The sequence below is a fragment of the Alligator sinensis genome, unplaced genomic scaffold, assembly GCF_000455745.1.
Source record: "Alligator sinensis unplaced genomic scaffold, ASM45574v1 scaffold1423_1, whole genome shotgun sequence".
In the NCBI taxonomy this organism is placed as follows: domain Eukaryota; kingdom Metazoa; phylum Chordata; order Crocodylia; family Alligatoridae; genus Alligator; species Alligator sinensis.
This window is the reverse complement of record NW_005842621.1, coordinates 788102-805198: the sequence shown is the minus strand read 5'-3', so window position 1 is coordinate 805198 and position 17097 is coordinate 788102. Positions and strand designations below refer to the sequence as shown.

At 48.6% G+C, this 17097-nt stretch overlaps 1 protein-coding gene and 1 long non-coding RNA gene across 3 annotated transcripts in view; both read right to left on the bottom strand.

Moving 5' to 3' along the window:
- MAP2K5 (mitogen-activated protein kinase kinase 5) overlaps nucleotides 1-17091 on the bottom strand; it is a 182766-nt gene extending 165675 nt beyond the window's left edge. For both annotated transcript variants that reach the window (XM_006033317.2, XM_025215098.1), the window contains exons 1-3: nucleotides 16870-17091; nucleotides 7380-7428; nucleotides 1531-1598 (exon numbers count right to left, since the gene is read on the bottom strand). In XM_006033317.2, the coding sequence (XP_006033379.1) occupies nucleotides 1531-1598; nucleotides 7380-7428; nucleotides 16870-16998 (246 nt within the window). In that variant the 5' untranslated portion in view covers nucleotides 16999-17091. The remainder of the gene's footprint in view (nucleotides 1-1530; nucleotides 1599-7379; nucleotides 7429-16869) is intronic.
- On the bottom strand, nucleotides 12721-16869 carry LOC112551847. Its single transcript, XR_003096157.1, has 4 exons — nucleotides 16741-16869; nucleotides 14757-15119; nucleotides 13954-14408; nucleotides 12721-13859 (listed from the first exon to the last, which is right to left on the bottom strand). It is a non-coding gene; the product is annotated as an uncharacterized LOC112551847 (long non-coding RNA).
- Nucleotides 17092-17097: the final 6 nt, after the last annotated feature.

The following is a 17097-nucleotide window of genomic DNA, read 5'->3' as shown; positions in this document are numbered from 1 at the left end:
AAAGACTGCAAAGCCGTTTCACTCTGCACTTCCTTTGCTATAAACGGTTCTAGGCATGTTATATATTTTGTTATAAAAGCAGGCAGAACCACGCGACGTCCGTTTCTCAAAGCGATCCGGCTGCGAAGACCCTTCAAAAACAGGGGACGCTGGACTGGAGCGGTAATTTGAATATGAACTTTTAACTCTCCTCGCCACAAAGCGTACAAGAGCTTGCCAACAGTTAGGTTGCTAGTGCCGAGTAGTGCCGGTCACGCTGACCCAGCGGTTCCTTGAAATCTGCCACCTTTGTCCCTTGTCCGGGAATTGTATCGTGGGGCAGGTCCTGCGTGCCGCGGGTTTGCAGAGCTGAGCACGCTGGACTTGCCAGCTCCTGAGCCAAGCAAGAGGCGATGGTAATAGCAAAGAAATAAGACATTGCACGACTGTGCAAGAGCTCGTCTCTCATCACACCACGCACGCCGTCACAAAATGCAGTGGGGGAACATCTATCAGTACTTTACAAGACCGTCTATTCAAATTCACACTCAGTTTTTGTTCCTTTTTAACACCTCTGGAGAAGATAAGGCACTTTAGCTAGTAAATATTTTATAGTCACAAAGGACAGGTAGAGACACGCCTCTTCCACCTTAGGAAAAGTAGCTGCCATCTAATACAAGCCTTGGGAACCACAAAGAGCAACCTGTACATTTTTAAGAGCCAAACAAAGCTAAAACACATTACAGCCCGCACAAGAAGCATCTTCACTCAATGACGGGTAGGTCAGCAGTTCACGGCAGTTGACTGAGCCGTGTTCAAAGCTAACAAATAAAATGGAATATAAAATAAATCTTTTGCCAGAAAAGTGCGTTTTAGGAGAAGCTCCCGCTCGATTCCCAACTTAGAAGAAAATATTCATAAAAAACATCAGTTATTTTCATGTTTATCCATTTCCTTTGAAAGTAAATGTTAAATGGAGTTTTTCAGTTACATTTGCAATAGGAAAGATAAGTCTTTTAGCCATATTCAAATTATTTCCATTCAATAAGTAACTCTGTGGTTTCACATTTTGTAGATATAAAAAAACCCCCAGAAAGTCTATCTTTAAATCTTCTATGCATATTGAGCCTGCAGCTACAATGTAACTCTTCTGTTAGGAGGGGTAAAATAGTCTCCAGATGAAAGTAGATTTTGAAAAATTTTTAGAGCCCAGGGGTTCATTTTTAATGAGCCGTTACTTTAAGTACTGCATAAAAAATACAAGAAATTGATAGTCCATTTAGCCTGCACTATACCTAATGCAAAAGTCATTAAGATGCATTATTCTTAATGTTCATCATATGATCAGTAAGTGTACAAGTCTTTTTAAAATTGTGAAGCACACCCACAACTCTCACGTGATTTTTTTTTTCAAAATACCTAAATATATTAAAAGAATATACTATGAACACTATAGCTTACTTCAATGCGTTGATACAAGCAGACAAGTGCACAAAAACACAGCACAACGGATGAGCATGAAAACGTCACCGTTTGTTACAGTATACCTACGTAAGACAGCATGGCTTTCATTTCTTCGTCACTTCGAACAGTAATCCGATCACCATCCTCATCTTCATCTGGGAAGCGGGGGAGGAAAAAAAGTATAACGTTTATTAAAAATGAAGCAAGACATTTACTTTTTGAATTTTGACGAGCCAAACGTTGCTTGCTTATTTAACGCGAACAACTGACCATTTCCAAACCAACACAAATAAGCAGAAAGTTCGGCAATTATATAAATAACCCTGACACGACTGCACGTATCGTCCTCGCCGCCTGGAACTTGGAAATGTAAGGTGGCACAAACAAAGGCAGCAAGACCCAGGACCCGAAGGATCTCCAGTGTCAAGAGGAAGAGGAGGGCAGAAGGATGCTCCTAAACCAGGTTCACCAACAGCCTCCTGGACACACACACACAGAGGCGATCGTCGCATCTGAAGACAGGGGCCATGAGCAAAGCACGTAAAACTTTGCTCTCGTGCAGTTTACGATGCTATCAGACTCTCTCCATGAAATCAGAGACTTCGGCACAGCAGATTACTCCTTACACGAGCGCACCGAGTCATTCTGGTGACACTCACTAAATGCAGAGCGAGGTGGAGCAGTTCCTTAATGTGTCTACACCCTTGACCGTGGAGTTTGGTTTCCACAGCTATTGATATTCCACCAGATAAACCAACAGTGGAATCTGCTCTACCACGCACCCTTCCTCTTATTGTAAAACCCCGTGTGCTTCAGCTTATTCCTTCCCCCTGGACGCTCACGGGTCCTGTTACTCTCTTCCCTTCTTGCAGCTCCCTGACAGCAAAGCACAGGTTTCTACCATGCATAATAATACAGTAGCATCAAATATGTCCCTATTTACATGCCCATCAGTTTAGACTAGCACCAAATGTAGTGTACAGATTTGAGCACTGCGTGAACGTGGGTGAAGAGAGCGCACGGTGCATGAACAGCAATGCAACGTGGTCGCAGCTCTGGAACCGGCACTCGGGCACCAGTGCGGCGTACCTTGTGCCGTAAGGAAAGATGCTGCGGTCGTACTGGGGAGACAGGAAAACACAAGAAGGTGCAGCAGGGCTTCAGCACAGCAAAGCATTTTAAAACACTAATTAAGATCTAACGTAGGAATGCGTCTTCTGATCTCGGCTAACGGTTGGGAACGCTCAGCCGCTACCGCACACGGAGCTACGCAGTAACCAGACACGCTGGAAGGCCCTTCTCTCAATCCAAAGCAAAACGGTGGGTTATGCTTTATTTTTTTTAAAACTAATTTCCCTTTTTGCTGTTTTTTTCCCCCATTTCTGATTGCCGCAATGTAAGCAACGCTGAAGTTGGTACTTTGAAGATACAGCGTTCCTTTGGCACGTATTTCCCCAGGTTTGCAAGCTAGACTTTCCCACCAGGTCTGGTGGCCTTTTAAAACTGTTTTTAGCCAAAGCAGTTTAAGGGTGGCAGTATCAAATGAATGCATCGTTTTAGGCTGGTGATGCCCACTGCAGGCAGCTCATATATGCAGCATTTCTGGGATACACATGCATGGGACTGGGAAAGCATTTTTTTTTCCCCCTCCTGCTACTGTGTGTGTCACAGGGGTTGCTTTTTTGTTGCAGTGGGTTTTTTTTAAACTCTTCCTCAAAAGTGGGTGTTGATGCAGCCCAGGCTGGGGATGGGGACTGGGCTGTGCCGCTGGGACTTAAAACCTGAAATTCCTGGCAAGAGGGTCTTGGCCCTCTGCCCGGGATCAGACAGATTGGGGTCAGGAAGGAGTTTTACCCTATGGTCAGACTGGTGCAGACTGCAGGGGTTTTGCCGTCCTCTGCAGTGGCAGGGTATGGTAGAGACCTGGGATCTCAAGTGTATTTTTAACATCCTTTACAGCAGCAAGATGCTGACCACCATTCCCCCCGGCTTTACCTGGGGACGGTTAGGGTGTTTTGTCTTGTGTTGCGTCACGTCAGACAACGAATTGGTATAGGATGGTTTGGATAGAGATGATTCTGCCTCAGGCAAAGGTTGGACTAAATGACCTCTTAAGGTCCTTTCCAGCTCCACTTTGCTATCATTCAAGAAACTGAGGCATGTGGCTCTCACTGGAAGTTGATGGGATCTGGGGGTCTCAACTCCTTTTTGCCCCTGTTAACATGAAAGCCTTAGCACATAACGACACAAAACGTGCTGCTCTTTCCTCGGGTGAAAAATCACCTCGGCTCACGATTACGCACATTCGTTCCAGGCCAGATCCAAATCAGCCGGGCAAAGGACTTTGTTCAGCTTGCTTTTGAAATGCAAGAAGATCATTGCAAAGCTTTAACGAGCTGGAGGGAGAGCAACTCCAAAAGCGGGGGGAAAAAGAAGAAAGAGCGTTAAATGAGTAAGAGGAAAAGTGTGCAACTGAAAACACCGGCGGGGCTCGAATGCATGCATTTAGTGGAGCAGAAGCACCAGTCATTGGCAAGATGGCTGTTGAAAGGATGGCACCACCACCTTCTGCAACAGAGCCGATGCCTGGAAATTTAACTGGTAAGCTGCCAGGTTGCTAAAAATACTCGCTAGGGTTACCAGCCTGCAGCCAGCAAGTCATGAACGATGAAAAGATTAGGAAGAGTTAGTGAGATGAGACTGAATGTTTCCTTGCCTGAAAACATTAGAGGCAAAGGGGAGGGGTTGACATGCTATTTGGCTGAGAACAAAACTGTAGCCGTGCCAGCGAGAGAGAAGCCGCTGTTAGAACAGTGGCCACAAAGAAAATGCTGGGAACAGAGGTAATAAAGGGACAAAAATAGACCAGGAAAAAAGTATTTAAAGAGAGAAAGGGGCAGAGGCCAGCACTGCGAACAAGCCTGACTTGAGAGGAAAAAATTGCAGTGACAAATAGAGGAAAAATGAGTCTGATAGCCCATTTGGAAAACACCCTAGTAGCCCCAAGATCAGGCGGGATTCGCTTCTAATGCTAGACCTCCTCGAGACTATGAAGGGAACAGGAACACTGCAGACGCCGAGGAAAGACAGATAATTATCTGGCATTCAAAGACAACGCGTGTAAAACAAATCAGGAGCATTGATTTATTTTTTTTAAATAAAAATCAGAGACTACACTTCTCATCTGAAGTGCACAGGCTCTTTGCCGTCCACCCCACCAAAACATAACTGGCTCTATCCGATATGCCGGTTCAGAAAGATTTCCAGGCTTCTCCACTTGCCTAGAGCACAGCTATATGATTTTCCAGCACATTAGAGAAGCAAAAGTAGAACCAAAAAGCCTATGTACTAGCTGGATTTTGCTAATGTCACTGAAAATGGAGGAAGAAATCCTAGCAAGACACCGAATAGCGTGCAGCAGATGGTAAACAAATATTATGAAGCAATCTTCGCAAAATCTGCAGCGTGTCACAGATATACAAAATGGCAGCGTTTGGATAAAAGGATCATAACAGGCCATATGCCGCTCGGGATTTTATTTGTAGCCACGTGGAACGCAACGGTGAAACCCGCATCGGGGCCACCGGCAGGAGACACGCTGCAGATAGCAATAACTAACCAGGCAGTGGAAGAGACCGCGCGTGATGGCAATTATCCGCCTCCGAGAAAGTCATCGAGCAGGTGAGAACAAAGCTTCGAGCCAGGAAAATGGAGGCGTTTGATATGGAGAGAGTAACCAGGAAATCCAGCATCAATATACATAGCATATTTTAGCTGCCAGTGAAATGGCAGGGGGAATTGTTCTGTGCAGATGTAAATGGCAGACTAGAGACACGAGCTGAAAGCACAGCAGCAGATGTTAGAGGACTCAATGAAATACGAATTTCCAGGAAAGTTCTACACATGGTCCCATTAATATGGGCTACTGATCTGATTGCAGTGACTATTAGTGGTGCATGAAGTTCAAACAAAGCTAATGTGAGATGAGGGAGATGTGTGAGTGTGTGATGGGGGGGATAACAAATCATAAACGAAACGGCAAGGCCTGGAGCCCTGTTTTGCTCAGGTCCTTGCAGGAAGCCCTAGCTTTGACTCAGGGCAGGATAAATGTCCCCGGCAGGGGAAGAGAGGTTAACAAACCCCGATCATCGGTGCCGGGTGTCTGATTAATGGAAACCATCAACATGAACTCAGAAGCTACACACAGCAGTCGAGGGCTCACGAAGCAGGGTGCCGCCAACCTCCCAGGCCTTGGATCAAATGATGGAGAGCGAAGAAGAGCCCTGGCTCTCGCAGGCTGCCTCCAGTATCGCCGCTCGCAGGCCAGGTCCAGCCCACTACAGCTCTTTTTGTAGCCCCATCTCTGCTAGGGAAAGGCCTCGTGCAGAAAACAGGGGGAATCTTCCCTCTAGCACAAACTGCACACGCAACACTCATCAAATAAGTATTAGACCCGAGCGAAGGGACGGCTCCTTGCCCTCGGGGAAGCTACAGCCTTCGGTCTTATTCCTAGTGGCATACAAGGACGGGAGCCCTTCGCTGCCGGTTCTTCTCGGGAAAACACGGTGACAAGAGCCACAGCGATGAACAGGATGCAAAGAGGGATAATAAAACAGGCAAATCTGCAGCTAGGGCTCCAACGAGAACTTGACTACAGACTTCAATCGCAGCAGTATTGCAGCTTATTCGTCCACATTAGGTACAGGCGAAATATGGACAAATACAACCTGGAGTTTGGAGGGGACGCAAGTCATTCATTCCTCAGATATCGGTGGCTCCCTGCAGCGGGTCAACGTGCTGCCCAATAATTAAGGAAGGCGTGTTTCCCCACGACTCTCGTCCCTTCTCTGCAAAGAACTGCAGTTGGCTCTCACCGTCACCAAGAAATAGGGAGAATATAGATAAAAGGCAAGCTACCTGACACCTGTAGGAAGGACAGAAAACTAGAAACACAGCATCTCTTGAGGATTTAATCTATGGCAGGAGAGGTTGGGGGGGGGAGATTTTGCTGCATTTTTAGAGCTTCCCTAGTTCGTTAGAGCAAGGAAAGCACAGGCTCCAGTGCTCATCAGAGCCACTCCTCTCTCAGACCTCCGATTTTGTTATTTAAATAATGCCCGTGCTCCGAAATCAGGAGGCTTCAGGACTTCAACCCCTGTACCACGCTTCCCAGTCTAGCCTCGCAACCGCATCGTCTTTGCAGACGCAAGGAAATGACCGACCTGAAGCTAGAGGCAGTCACCCCACTACTGCCGGACGTGCCCTGCGCACAAGACACCTTCTGACACTGCTCGTCGCGCGCAAGAGGAGGGAACGTCTGCTCATGGATGAGACTAAATGTGACAAGCTATCAGCAAGCATTTGTTCTTCGACTGTCTCGGCAACCTGCGGAGGATGTTGAAATATGAAGAGAGCTGCTTTTCTAATAGAAAAGAAAGGCCTGAAAAATAAAGAGTCAACTGACTCGCAAAGGAAAGGCCCTAACATACCTGAGCTGGGATTTCAATACAGCAACTTCCTAGGCTGCCCGGACAGGTACTGCGCTATACTCGGTACCATATTTCTCTTAAAATCTCCAATTTGCAGCTCTTTTGTTTTTTCTTAAACCGAGGGTTAATATGTCAAGCAACCATCACAGACCTACAAGCACTTTTCACTTAATTCAAGCAATGCAACTGCTGGGAGGAGTAAGAGCATGAGAAGGTCACGCTGGTAATTAAAGCTTTATTGTAGAAATACGCTCACTCAAGATGTGATTAAATAATAAAATATGACTTAGCTGTGTTTCAACATTAAACTTGCATTAATGCATAAATATTTAACTGTAACATATAATGTATGTAAGCATTATTTATTTAAAAAATGACAACTCCATAATGCGTGCGGAGGAGCCTGGACCAGACACACTCGAGACAGGATTTACAAGCCATACTTACATTCAAATGCCGTTGTGGTTGCATCAGGCAAAACTTGGCCGATGACATCCTAAACAACGATACAGGACAGAATTAGTCATATGCTATTGGGAAGCACTCAAGATGTTTCAGAGTGAAAATTCAAACGAGCTGCTCCTTGAAAATAAAATTTAAAAAATCTTCGGGACCCTACACCTCAAACTCCTAACCACAAACATTTAGCACAAAACCAAGTCGTCTGCAATGGTGGTTTCCTTCTGTCCCCCCCCCACCACCACGCAGAGGGAATAAACGCCTTGAATCGCTTGATCCGGACTTCAGAGCAGCGATTCTGCACTGCCTGGTCTTGCAGTTTATAGAGTTTATTTTATCCTTGGGGCATGCAGATTCCTGCGTACTGCTTCAAGGCTACCTAAAAGGAGGTTACATGAGAACGAGCCCTCCCTCTGTCCTTCCACCCCAGACCATGCTGGCCGATTGGAAGAGGGGGGCCTCTAGTTTTTGGTTTCATCCTCCCCCTCCAGCCTCAGATTGTGCCTCTGATTGCTGCTCAGGAAAGAGCAGACCACCACCAATCTGGACAGGTTTGGGGACAGTCGCCTGGGATCTGCAGTTGCTGCATAGGGAAGCTTTGAGCAAGAGCAGATGCGCCGGCTGCCGTGTCGCAGGCTCACTCTGCAGCGCTGCCCCGATGTACGTGCAAGAGCATCTCCCCAACCAGTGGGGCCAACATTTTTCGTTTGAATGGAAGTGCAAGTCCTGCCATTCAGAACCGGTCCAAACTAACCCAACACGTTATCTGAACAAGCCAAACAGTGCAAGTCTTTTCTAGCCACACAGGACAGGCTGCTTTGTTTGAAAAAGCCCTTGTTCCCTTGCCCAGATTTCTTCCACTACAATATTCTTAGGACTGAAGCAAATTCTCTACGGAGGATGCAATCGAGAACCAGGGAATTTCTGCAGGCGTCGCACACTTCTTCTCCAAATAGTGCATTTTTGTGTCAAGTATTTTTATTGGCAGTTGGTATGCCATTGCATTCTGCTTTTCTTGCATGAGACCAAACATGGGAAGCTTTGCTTACCTCTGCAACACAAAGGAGCCATTCAAAAAACAGGGGAAGTTCAATTCAAATTTAACTCTCACCCATACCCTATACGCTGCTGTGAGCCATTGCAAGCTTGCACTAGGTCATGCTGGAGTATGGCATAAATGCACAGTATGATTTTCCCCCCCTTGCTGCTGCCTGGTGTCTCATCCCACAACAGCTTCCCCTCACCATGTCAGGAGCTGATTAGAAATTAAAGCAAATATATTTATCACGGTATGTACATTTACACTTCTTCAGAGGGTGGGGGGTTTTGGTTTGTTTCTCTTTTAGCTCTAAGTATTTGAACCAAAAAGTAACACACAATATGCAGAGAATGAATGTAATGAAAAGGCAGAAAATGCAACCATAAAAGTTTTCCCAAAAGTCAACTGGACCATATTGCATCTCTAAAACTTTCTATTCCTGCTTTCTCATCTTATGTATTTAAATAAACCGACTTAAAAGATTACAGGTTAAGTTGCAAAAGAGATGCCTAAAAAAACAAAGGATGCACAATGCAGGTAACTTAATAAATCCATGGAAAGCATAACGTTGAACAACCAAAGAAAGAAAATCACAAATATTTAGGCAATGCAAAACTCAATGTAGTATTAACGGAAGTCTTTGGGCTTAATTATTTCTAGAGCCCTGCAGGTGCTTGGCACAACAGTAAAAAAAGATGTAGCTTCTGTCTCAAAGAGATGACAGTCTAACTATACAAACTCTATGCAAGGAAATAAGACCTTCTCCAAACATAACACTTCCCCTGATTTAACTAACACTGTTTTAATATCCATTTAGTTAAACAGTGTGAGTCCCTGCATAGCAACATTCAATTGAGTTTGCTTTAATTGGTAAATAAACCTACTGGTAAACTAAGAGGAGCCCGTGCATGCAGAAGTTTGCAGTCAACGGATCTAGAAGTTCGCATGGATTTTGCTGCACGAACCTGGGAGAGGTGGGAAGGCGCAGCCAGCGAGAGACGCCCACACCCCAGAGCTGCCAACAACTCTGAGTCCGCCTGGAAGACCTGCCAACGCCCGAGTGTACAATGCAGTAGGATGTGAAAAAAAACGAGGCGAGATCATCCAAATTCAGGAAGCTCAGGACAGTACGAGTAAAACATACCACCACCCAGCTTCGTAACAAATTAAACAGGAACCGATTCGGCTCCGTCCAGCACCCGATCTTGTTGCTGAATCGGACCAAACGAAAACACCAACATTTTTGAAGATCTAATCACGAAACCAATCTGGTGTCCAAAATGTCTTTTCACCTGCTGTGCGGAAGCACCAATGTACGTGGACACCTGGGGGACCCTTCACTAACACAGACTCGTAATGCCAGCCGAACTTCCAGCAGGCTCTCATCGTCGGTGATGTTCGCACAGACACCCGGCAGAGGTCACAAACCATAAACTCCTGCAACTCGTGCAGACAACAAGAGATCGATGACCAAGAATAACTAATGCGTTATCTAACAAAACAGAGGGCCATTAACAGTGGAGAGAGAGGAAAGATGCAGGTAATGGTAGATGAAAAAGGAAATCTATCAAAGCTGATCTGCAGTCAGATGGTAAAACCATTTGTATCTTGGTGACAAGGAAGCTGAAACTTTAAAACCATGCCTTTTTAACCACAGTGCAAGTATTGCTGCCGCTGCCAGGACTCACTCTCCTTGCCGACAGGTGCAGCTCCGTGCAGGAATTCACATCAGCGCCAAAGGAGCCTTAGGCCCTTTTCTACCAGCCCTCCAGGCGCTCAAGCCCTGGGGCAAAGGGTACGATCCAGATGAACAAAGACAGACAAATCAGCCAGTCATGGCAACCCGATGAAAGATCCTTAAAACAGATCCGGTCATTGATAACCTCAAAGCCTGGAGCTGGATATACAGAGGAAACGTCCAATGATCGGCACGGAGACCCCAACTCTTCCCAGTTATCGGGGCAGTTCACAGCCCTCTTTATTCACAGCAGGTTGGTGAACGAAGGACAAGCGTCACTTCTCTGTCCTGGAGCACATCGGCAGGCTCATGTAGCTGACTGGAGAAGTGGAGCCGTTTGGTGTCAAAGCTGCAGCGATGACGGGAGCAGACTGGCACTGCAGTCCCCCGGCTGCGTTGCAAACCCTCACCTTTGCAAGAATGCAACCCACGACCTTGCGTACATGCCCCATTTTACACACGTGCACAGTCCCACATCTAAGGGACAAGCACGGTTTAGGTAACCTCTTAACCCTGCGGATCTGCTACATGCCACTTGGTTAATTATCAGAGCTCTGCCCAGAGGAAACCCTCAGCTAGGATTTGAGCAATTGAATATGAAACCTAATGGGGATGTATCTGTGTGTGCAGAGCGGTGTACTGCATGTTACAACTCCCGGACCATAACTCCACTACCCCCGGTGGGTCACTATATGCCCTTGGGCCAGACATTGGGCAGTTTTGTGCCTCAGTTTCCCTCCCCGTGCAACAAGGTGTGGCTGTGCTCTTGCCTACCTGCTGCAATACAGCAAGGCTCGATTCCCATATGTTTGCAAAATGCTTTAGGTCCCCAAGATGTTAACTTGTCAAAAAAAAATCACCCCCTTTTAAAAAAATTAAAAGCTCCCACAGCACCCAGTGCTCACCAGCCTGATGGCGTTTCCATGTGTGCCACGCCTAGAGGTGCGTCTCGACAGCTCCCTTGTGTTGAGGGTGCACACTCGAGGTACACCCTCACCTCTATTACCCCAGCTCAAGCGTAGTCAGGGATGCCCACAAGGATAACTCAGCTTTCCTCAAGCGACCGCAGTTTCCCTGAGGCTGCAGCAACTCAGGCAAAGCAAAGGGAACATCCCTTGGTGCTCTCCTGTTTCTAACTACATCCTCAAAGGTTCAGGCTTCTGGACAAGCTGGGATACGACGGTGCTGCCTACACACATTTGCAGTACGTATGTCCCTATCTGGGTCACTGGAGCAGGTTGCACTCCGCAAACCCAAGGGGAGGAAGGGGGGAGGGAAGGATATTTGGGGCCAAACAGTTGTGCTGATTTGATTCATGGCCATGCTATGGGCAACCCAAATCTGCTCCAGATGGTGACAGGTGCAGAGAGAGAGAGAGAAATGCATCATATTCCTACATCCTGGACCAGAAGGGACACGGGGAAGAAGGGGAAAGCAGGGTAGCAAAAAATCAACAATTTAAATAAATATATATTAAAACATGGGATGTTTTTATTTATATTAGATTTTATTTAATCAAATTTTCTGCTAAGATGCTTTTATTAAAAAAACCTATATAAAGACAGCTTTAATTTAAGATATGTTGGACCTCACAGATATCATCATGGGATAGGGATTATAACTTCTAGTTATATACTATTTGAGGCAATATATTCATGTAACCTTTTTTAGAAAAGTTTTATAAATAGGTCACAACAGGCCATAGACTAGGTTAGGAGCCCGATCTCCTGGGGTTCCCAGAGGCTCCTCTAAGGATTAGTAAAGATGAAAGAAAACCGCTCTACCCAATGGGACTCGGTGCTCCCTCTAGAAAATCCCATTAAGCATCTCTGTCATGCTGAGTTTCAGTTCTCAAACCATGGATTTGTGTCTCCAGAGATCACAGGCAGACAAGGCTCTTTGGGTAGATGTGATCTCTTTTCTTAGACCAACTAAGTAGGTGGAAAAATTGTTCTTTGCGAGCTTTCAGGCAAAAATGCCCTTCTTCGGGCAGAGGGAGATTTTGTCGTCTCCAGAGATCACATCCTTGTTAACAGCAGGATATGGAGGTGAGCAAGAGCAGACCCGATTACCCACCCATCAGCTCTCTTGTCTCTGCCCGTTTGTGTACACACAGCCAAGCCCTTACCTCTCTCTAAAAGTGCAAATTTCCAAGAAGTTAAACGAATAACGGATATCAAACAAGAAGAACGCACTTTTTGTAGAAAACAATGATTAAATGGAGACTTCCTGACCAGTGATTTAAATCAAACCCACCCTGGGGGAAAATGACATCCTCCAACCAAAGTGCATCTCCTCTGCTGTTTACCCTTCACCCTGTCCATGGTCCGGGTGAAGATCACTGCTACTTCACAAGGACGCTGTCCCAATCCAGGCTTCGTCACCCATCCCCTTGCTGCAGTAATGTCGCCAGCTGGGTCTACTGTGCTCTTGCAGCTAGAAGAGGCTTCAGTCATTTGTTAATTGCTGGGGCAGCGATAACCACATAAAAAGGAACGTACTGACCCGGCTTGCTCATTAAACACACCCAGACAGACCAGGGTATTTGACATAGTTAAGAATTTATTAATGCTTTTTGCTCCTGCTCTGAACAGGTCACACTTCAGAAGTGGATACACCAGAGGACTGCAACGTGGCAATGGTGAGCACCAAACCTTGAAAGCACACCCGCTGGGTCCCAGCTGAACAGGGCAAATCAGTCTCCCTTCTGGGGTTGCGACTAGAAGCAATCCAGTGTCCAAAGCAATGGTTAAGCGCACAGCACTTGTCATGGCTGCCAGACTACTTAATACAACAGAGGATGCTGAGATCCAAAACCTTGCAGTAGGTCTGATCAAGGCGATGATCAAAGGCAACCACTTCTGCTGCCCAAGCTGGTTCACCCTCACGTTGCAGTGAACTGGAACGCTTCTGCTCGATCACAGCTCACATCTATCGAGCACTGAACTGCAGGAAGAGCTGGTGCTGCAACTGCTTCCAGGCGAGACGAGAGCGCCATGGGCAATGCATGGCGGCTGTGGAGAGGCAGCACCCCTTTGCCCTAGCTATAGGGATCGTGTTCTGCATTTCGAACCACACAGCTTCAACTAGTGAACAGAAGTGAAACTCTGCCATCCCAGGTAGGTCTGGACATGCACACAGGGAGCTCTGGCAGGTTGGATGAAAAGCAAGTGGTCCTGATCAGGGAACTTCTCCACACGCCATCAGCCATGCCGGAGAGGGAAGCAGTAAGGGTAACCAGACCACGGCCACCTCCTTAGCACCCCGGCTAACCCGAGACCCTGGGCAGCGTGATGTGGTAGATGGGAAAAGCCAGATGACCGCTGTCAGTGGCTCTCCATTAAAGCCTTTGCTCCATGAGCCATGGCTGTGTGAGCAAAGAGCACGGTGACAGCCAGGAGCAGACGGCAATGGCGTTGGGCCAGCAGGAGCCAGGTCGAAACTAGCTTAGCAGAGGCTTTAATGAAGAGCCACCGACATTGTGCTCCTCTCACTCCCTGATCACTGCAGCGGCCTAGGACCAGACGTCCGGCTCCTAACTCTCATGCTTGAGTACCAGGAGGGGGCTGAAGTCCCGGTGTATCCCCATCAGCAGATCCTCCTGCATCCTCTTCTTCCAACTAGATGAACCCTGAACCCTGGGATGGATGATGCCTGGGTGGGAGACTCAGATGCATTTGCTGAGATGTCCCTTAAATGAAAGAAACAGTGGATCAGTTGTTCTGTCAAGGCTGAAAAAACCCCCTAAATATGAAGCGTCTCCCCTTGAACTGCCCACATCGCACCAGGCTTTAAATTGAAGGTTTTCTCTCAAGGGCTTCATTTCCTGGAAGCGCTCTCCTGCTGGACCCCAAAGCCTGAAATGATGAAGTTGCTGTGCTGGATCAGAGCGCAGCTTTTCTAAAGCAGTACAGAGGGCAACTGTTTTGTTGCAGGAAGGCACCCACGTGGCCCCTCATTTTGCTTTCATGGTGCTCCTCCACAGTTTCTCAGGCTGACACCGCGCTGCAGGAGACGGGCCAGCTTCAAATTTCTGATGGGAAGAGGACTCAGCTGTCCCAGGCCTCTGTGGGAGCCCGACAGCGCCTGCGCCGGCTGCATTTCATCCCCTGCTGACCGAGGAGCAAGTCAGCACCTGCCAGGCAACGGTCATGCATGCTGCAGGGAGAGGGAAGCATGACCGGCCAGAAACACGGAGGTATGCTTGGAAAGTCTGCGTCACGTAAGTTCTCCTAAACCGCTTCAGATAAAAGGAGTAAAGAAAAGGTCAAAGTGAACTGCCTGCAGGGAGATGCTCCTGGTTGTCTCAACATCACCTCAAGAGAGGGGAAGTGGGAATTAACACCGGTCTTTCAGTACATAATTCCTGCCATTTGTTTGTGCACTGTTTTGTTCAAGGAAAGCAAGGGTTTCCCAAATGACAGCTGGGAGTAACATGCATGCCATGGCCAGATATGGAGGGAGAAGGCAGGATCCTGCATCTGCAAATGAAGGCAGACGTGGTTTCTGCCTGCCCTCTGGCACACAACAGCCCCCGGGCTCTGGTTTGTCTGGCAGGCCCTAAACACAACAGGAATAGAGCCCTTACCTGGCTGGGTGGGAGGGCTCCTCTGCGGCTTTCTCCCTGGACGCCTGGGGTGATTTCATCCCCGCGGTGCAGAGTGCCACCTCCACATTGCAGACCACAGCGCATGTTGATGACTCCTGGTGCTCTTCAGGGTCCTCCATTGCTGGACACTGGACACCCCAGAAACCCTTGAGCTGCGTAGGATGATGCCCAGGCTCCCGAGACAGCTGGCAATTGGACTGTACTCCTCACAAAGGATCCAGCGCTCTGGCCCTTGGCCTCATGTTCCTGCCCCTCTTGGCTCTGATCTTCTCACAGCGCTTCTGCCGTCATTCGCCGGCGGGTCTCAGATCTGAAACCACTAGGCCCTGCTGGCATCACAACCTAACCAAACAAGCCATTCCCCATCATCGCCAGGCCAGGATGCCGCGGTCGGGCGCTGTCTGACCGATCGAACGGAACAGAAGAGCTCAAAGTGTGGAGAGCTGGAAGCAAGGCACGGGCTGACTGCAAAGCAGCAGCATTTCTACTGCGTCAGCCACAAATACCCTGCGGTGGGAATTTGGACAGTGCCCGTTTTTGTGTCCCCCCGTGCTGGACCTGCCTCACGGGCTGCCTCGCTCCCAGTGCTCAGGCTGGACATGTGTGTGCGCACACTTAGGAGCTGGGCTAGGGGCAGCCCGGGGGTTATACCCTGAGCTAAGGCAGCGCACACACTACACACGACAACCTCCTCGGGACCCAGCCTCAGCCCCTTTCACGCCATCCTCACACACTGATGAAGCTCCACAAAGTCGCAGTGCACGCAGCCTGACGGCATCTGCCTACCCACAGGCGACACAACATCTCCTGAACCACACAGCCCCGCACTTCCAATACGGCAGGGACCAGTGCATGCATCAGGGAGCAGAGCCCTAGCGCTTTTGGGGGAAAAAGCAGGGATTCCTTTCAGCAGCATTGTTTGGCCACAACTTCAAGCCCCTCTGTATGCAAACAAGTGGTTCCCAGCAGCCGTTAATGCCCGGCAGCATCAGAATAATTTGCAGCATAAGAAAGATTTGCAGCGTCACAATCATGTGAAGCGTAACACTGCAACATCACAGTAATTTGCAGCGTCATGATAACTTGCAGCGTAACGCTGCAGTGTCACAATAATTTGCAGCATAAGAACGATTTGCGACATCGCAATAACTTGCAGCGTCACAATCATTTGAAGCGTACCGCTGCAACGTCACAATACTTTGCAGCATAAGAACGATTTGCAGCATCCCAATAATTTGACATGTACCACCGCAGTGTAACAGTAATTTGCGGCGTCACAACAAAGTGCGGCGTCACAACAAAGTGTGGTGTCACGCTGCAGCGTCACAATAAAGTGTAGCGTCACAATAAAGTGCGGTGTCACACTGCGGTGTCACAATAATGTGCGGCGTCACGCTGCGGCATCACAATAAAGTGCGGCGTCACACTGCGGCGTCACAATAAAGTGCGGCGTCACACTGCGGCGTCACAATAATGTGCAGTGTCACGCTGCAGCGTCACAATAAAGTGCAGCATCACACTGCGGCGTCACAATAATGTGCGGCGTCACGCTGCGGCATCACAATAAAGTGCGGCGTCACACTGCGGCGTCACAATAAAGTGCGGCGTCACACTGCGGCGTCACAATAAAGTGCGGCGTCACACTGCGGCGTCACAATAATGTGCAGTGTCACGCTGCAGCGTCACAATAAAGTGCAGCATCACACTGCGGCGTCACACTGTGGTGTCACAATAATGTGCGGCGTCACAATGCTTTGCAGCATAAGAACGATTTGCGGCGTCGCGATAACGCGCGGCGTCGCACTCGTGTGAAGCGTAACACTGCAGCAGCGCGGCACTTGGCAGCGTCAGGATAAGTTGCAGCGCGGCAAGAATTCGAAGCGTAACGCTGCAGCGTGATAATGGCTTGCGGTGTCACCACCCGTTGCAGCGTCACAGTAATGCGCAGCACTCTTGCACATACTCGCACTGGCAGCGTCGCAACGACCTGCGGCGGCGCCGCGATTCCTGGAGGCGTCACGCTGCGGCGTGACAAGGATTGTGGCGTCACCAGCGCGCGGAGCGTCACGCGGTGCCCCCCGCGGTGGCTCACCAGCACGTCCCTGAAGAGCAGCTGCGGCGCGGAGGGCACGGTCCAGTCCACGGCGCCGCCGTCGGGGATGCGGATGCGGATGACGAGCGCGGGGCTCTCCATCTCCAGGCCGCAGAGCAGGAAGAGCATCCCCGGCCCGCGGGGCTCACATGCTGCGGCCCGGCCCGGCCCGGCCCCGGCCCCGGCCCCGCTGCTCCGGAATCAAAACGGCGGCGCCGGAAAGCGGGA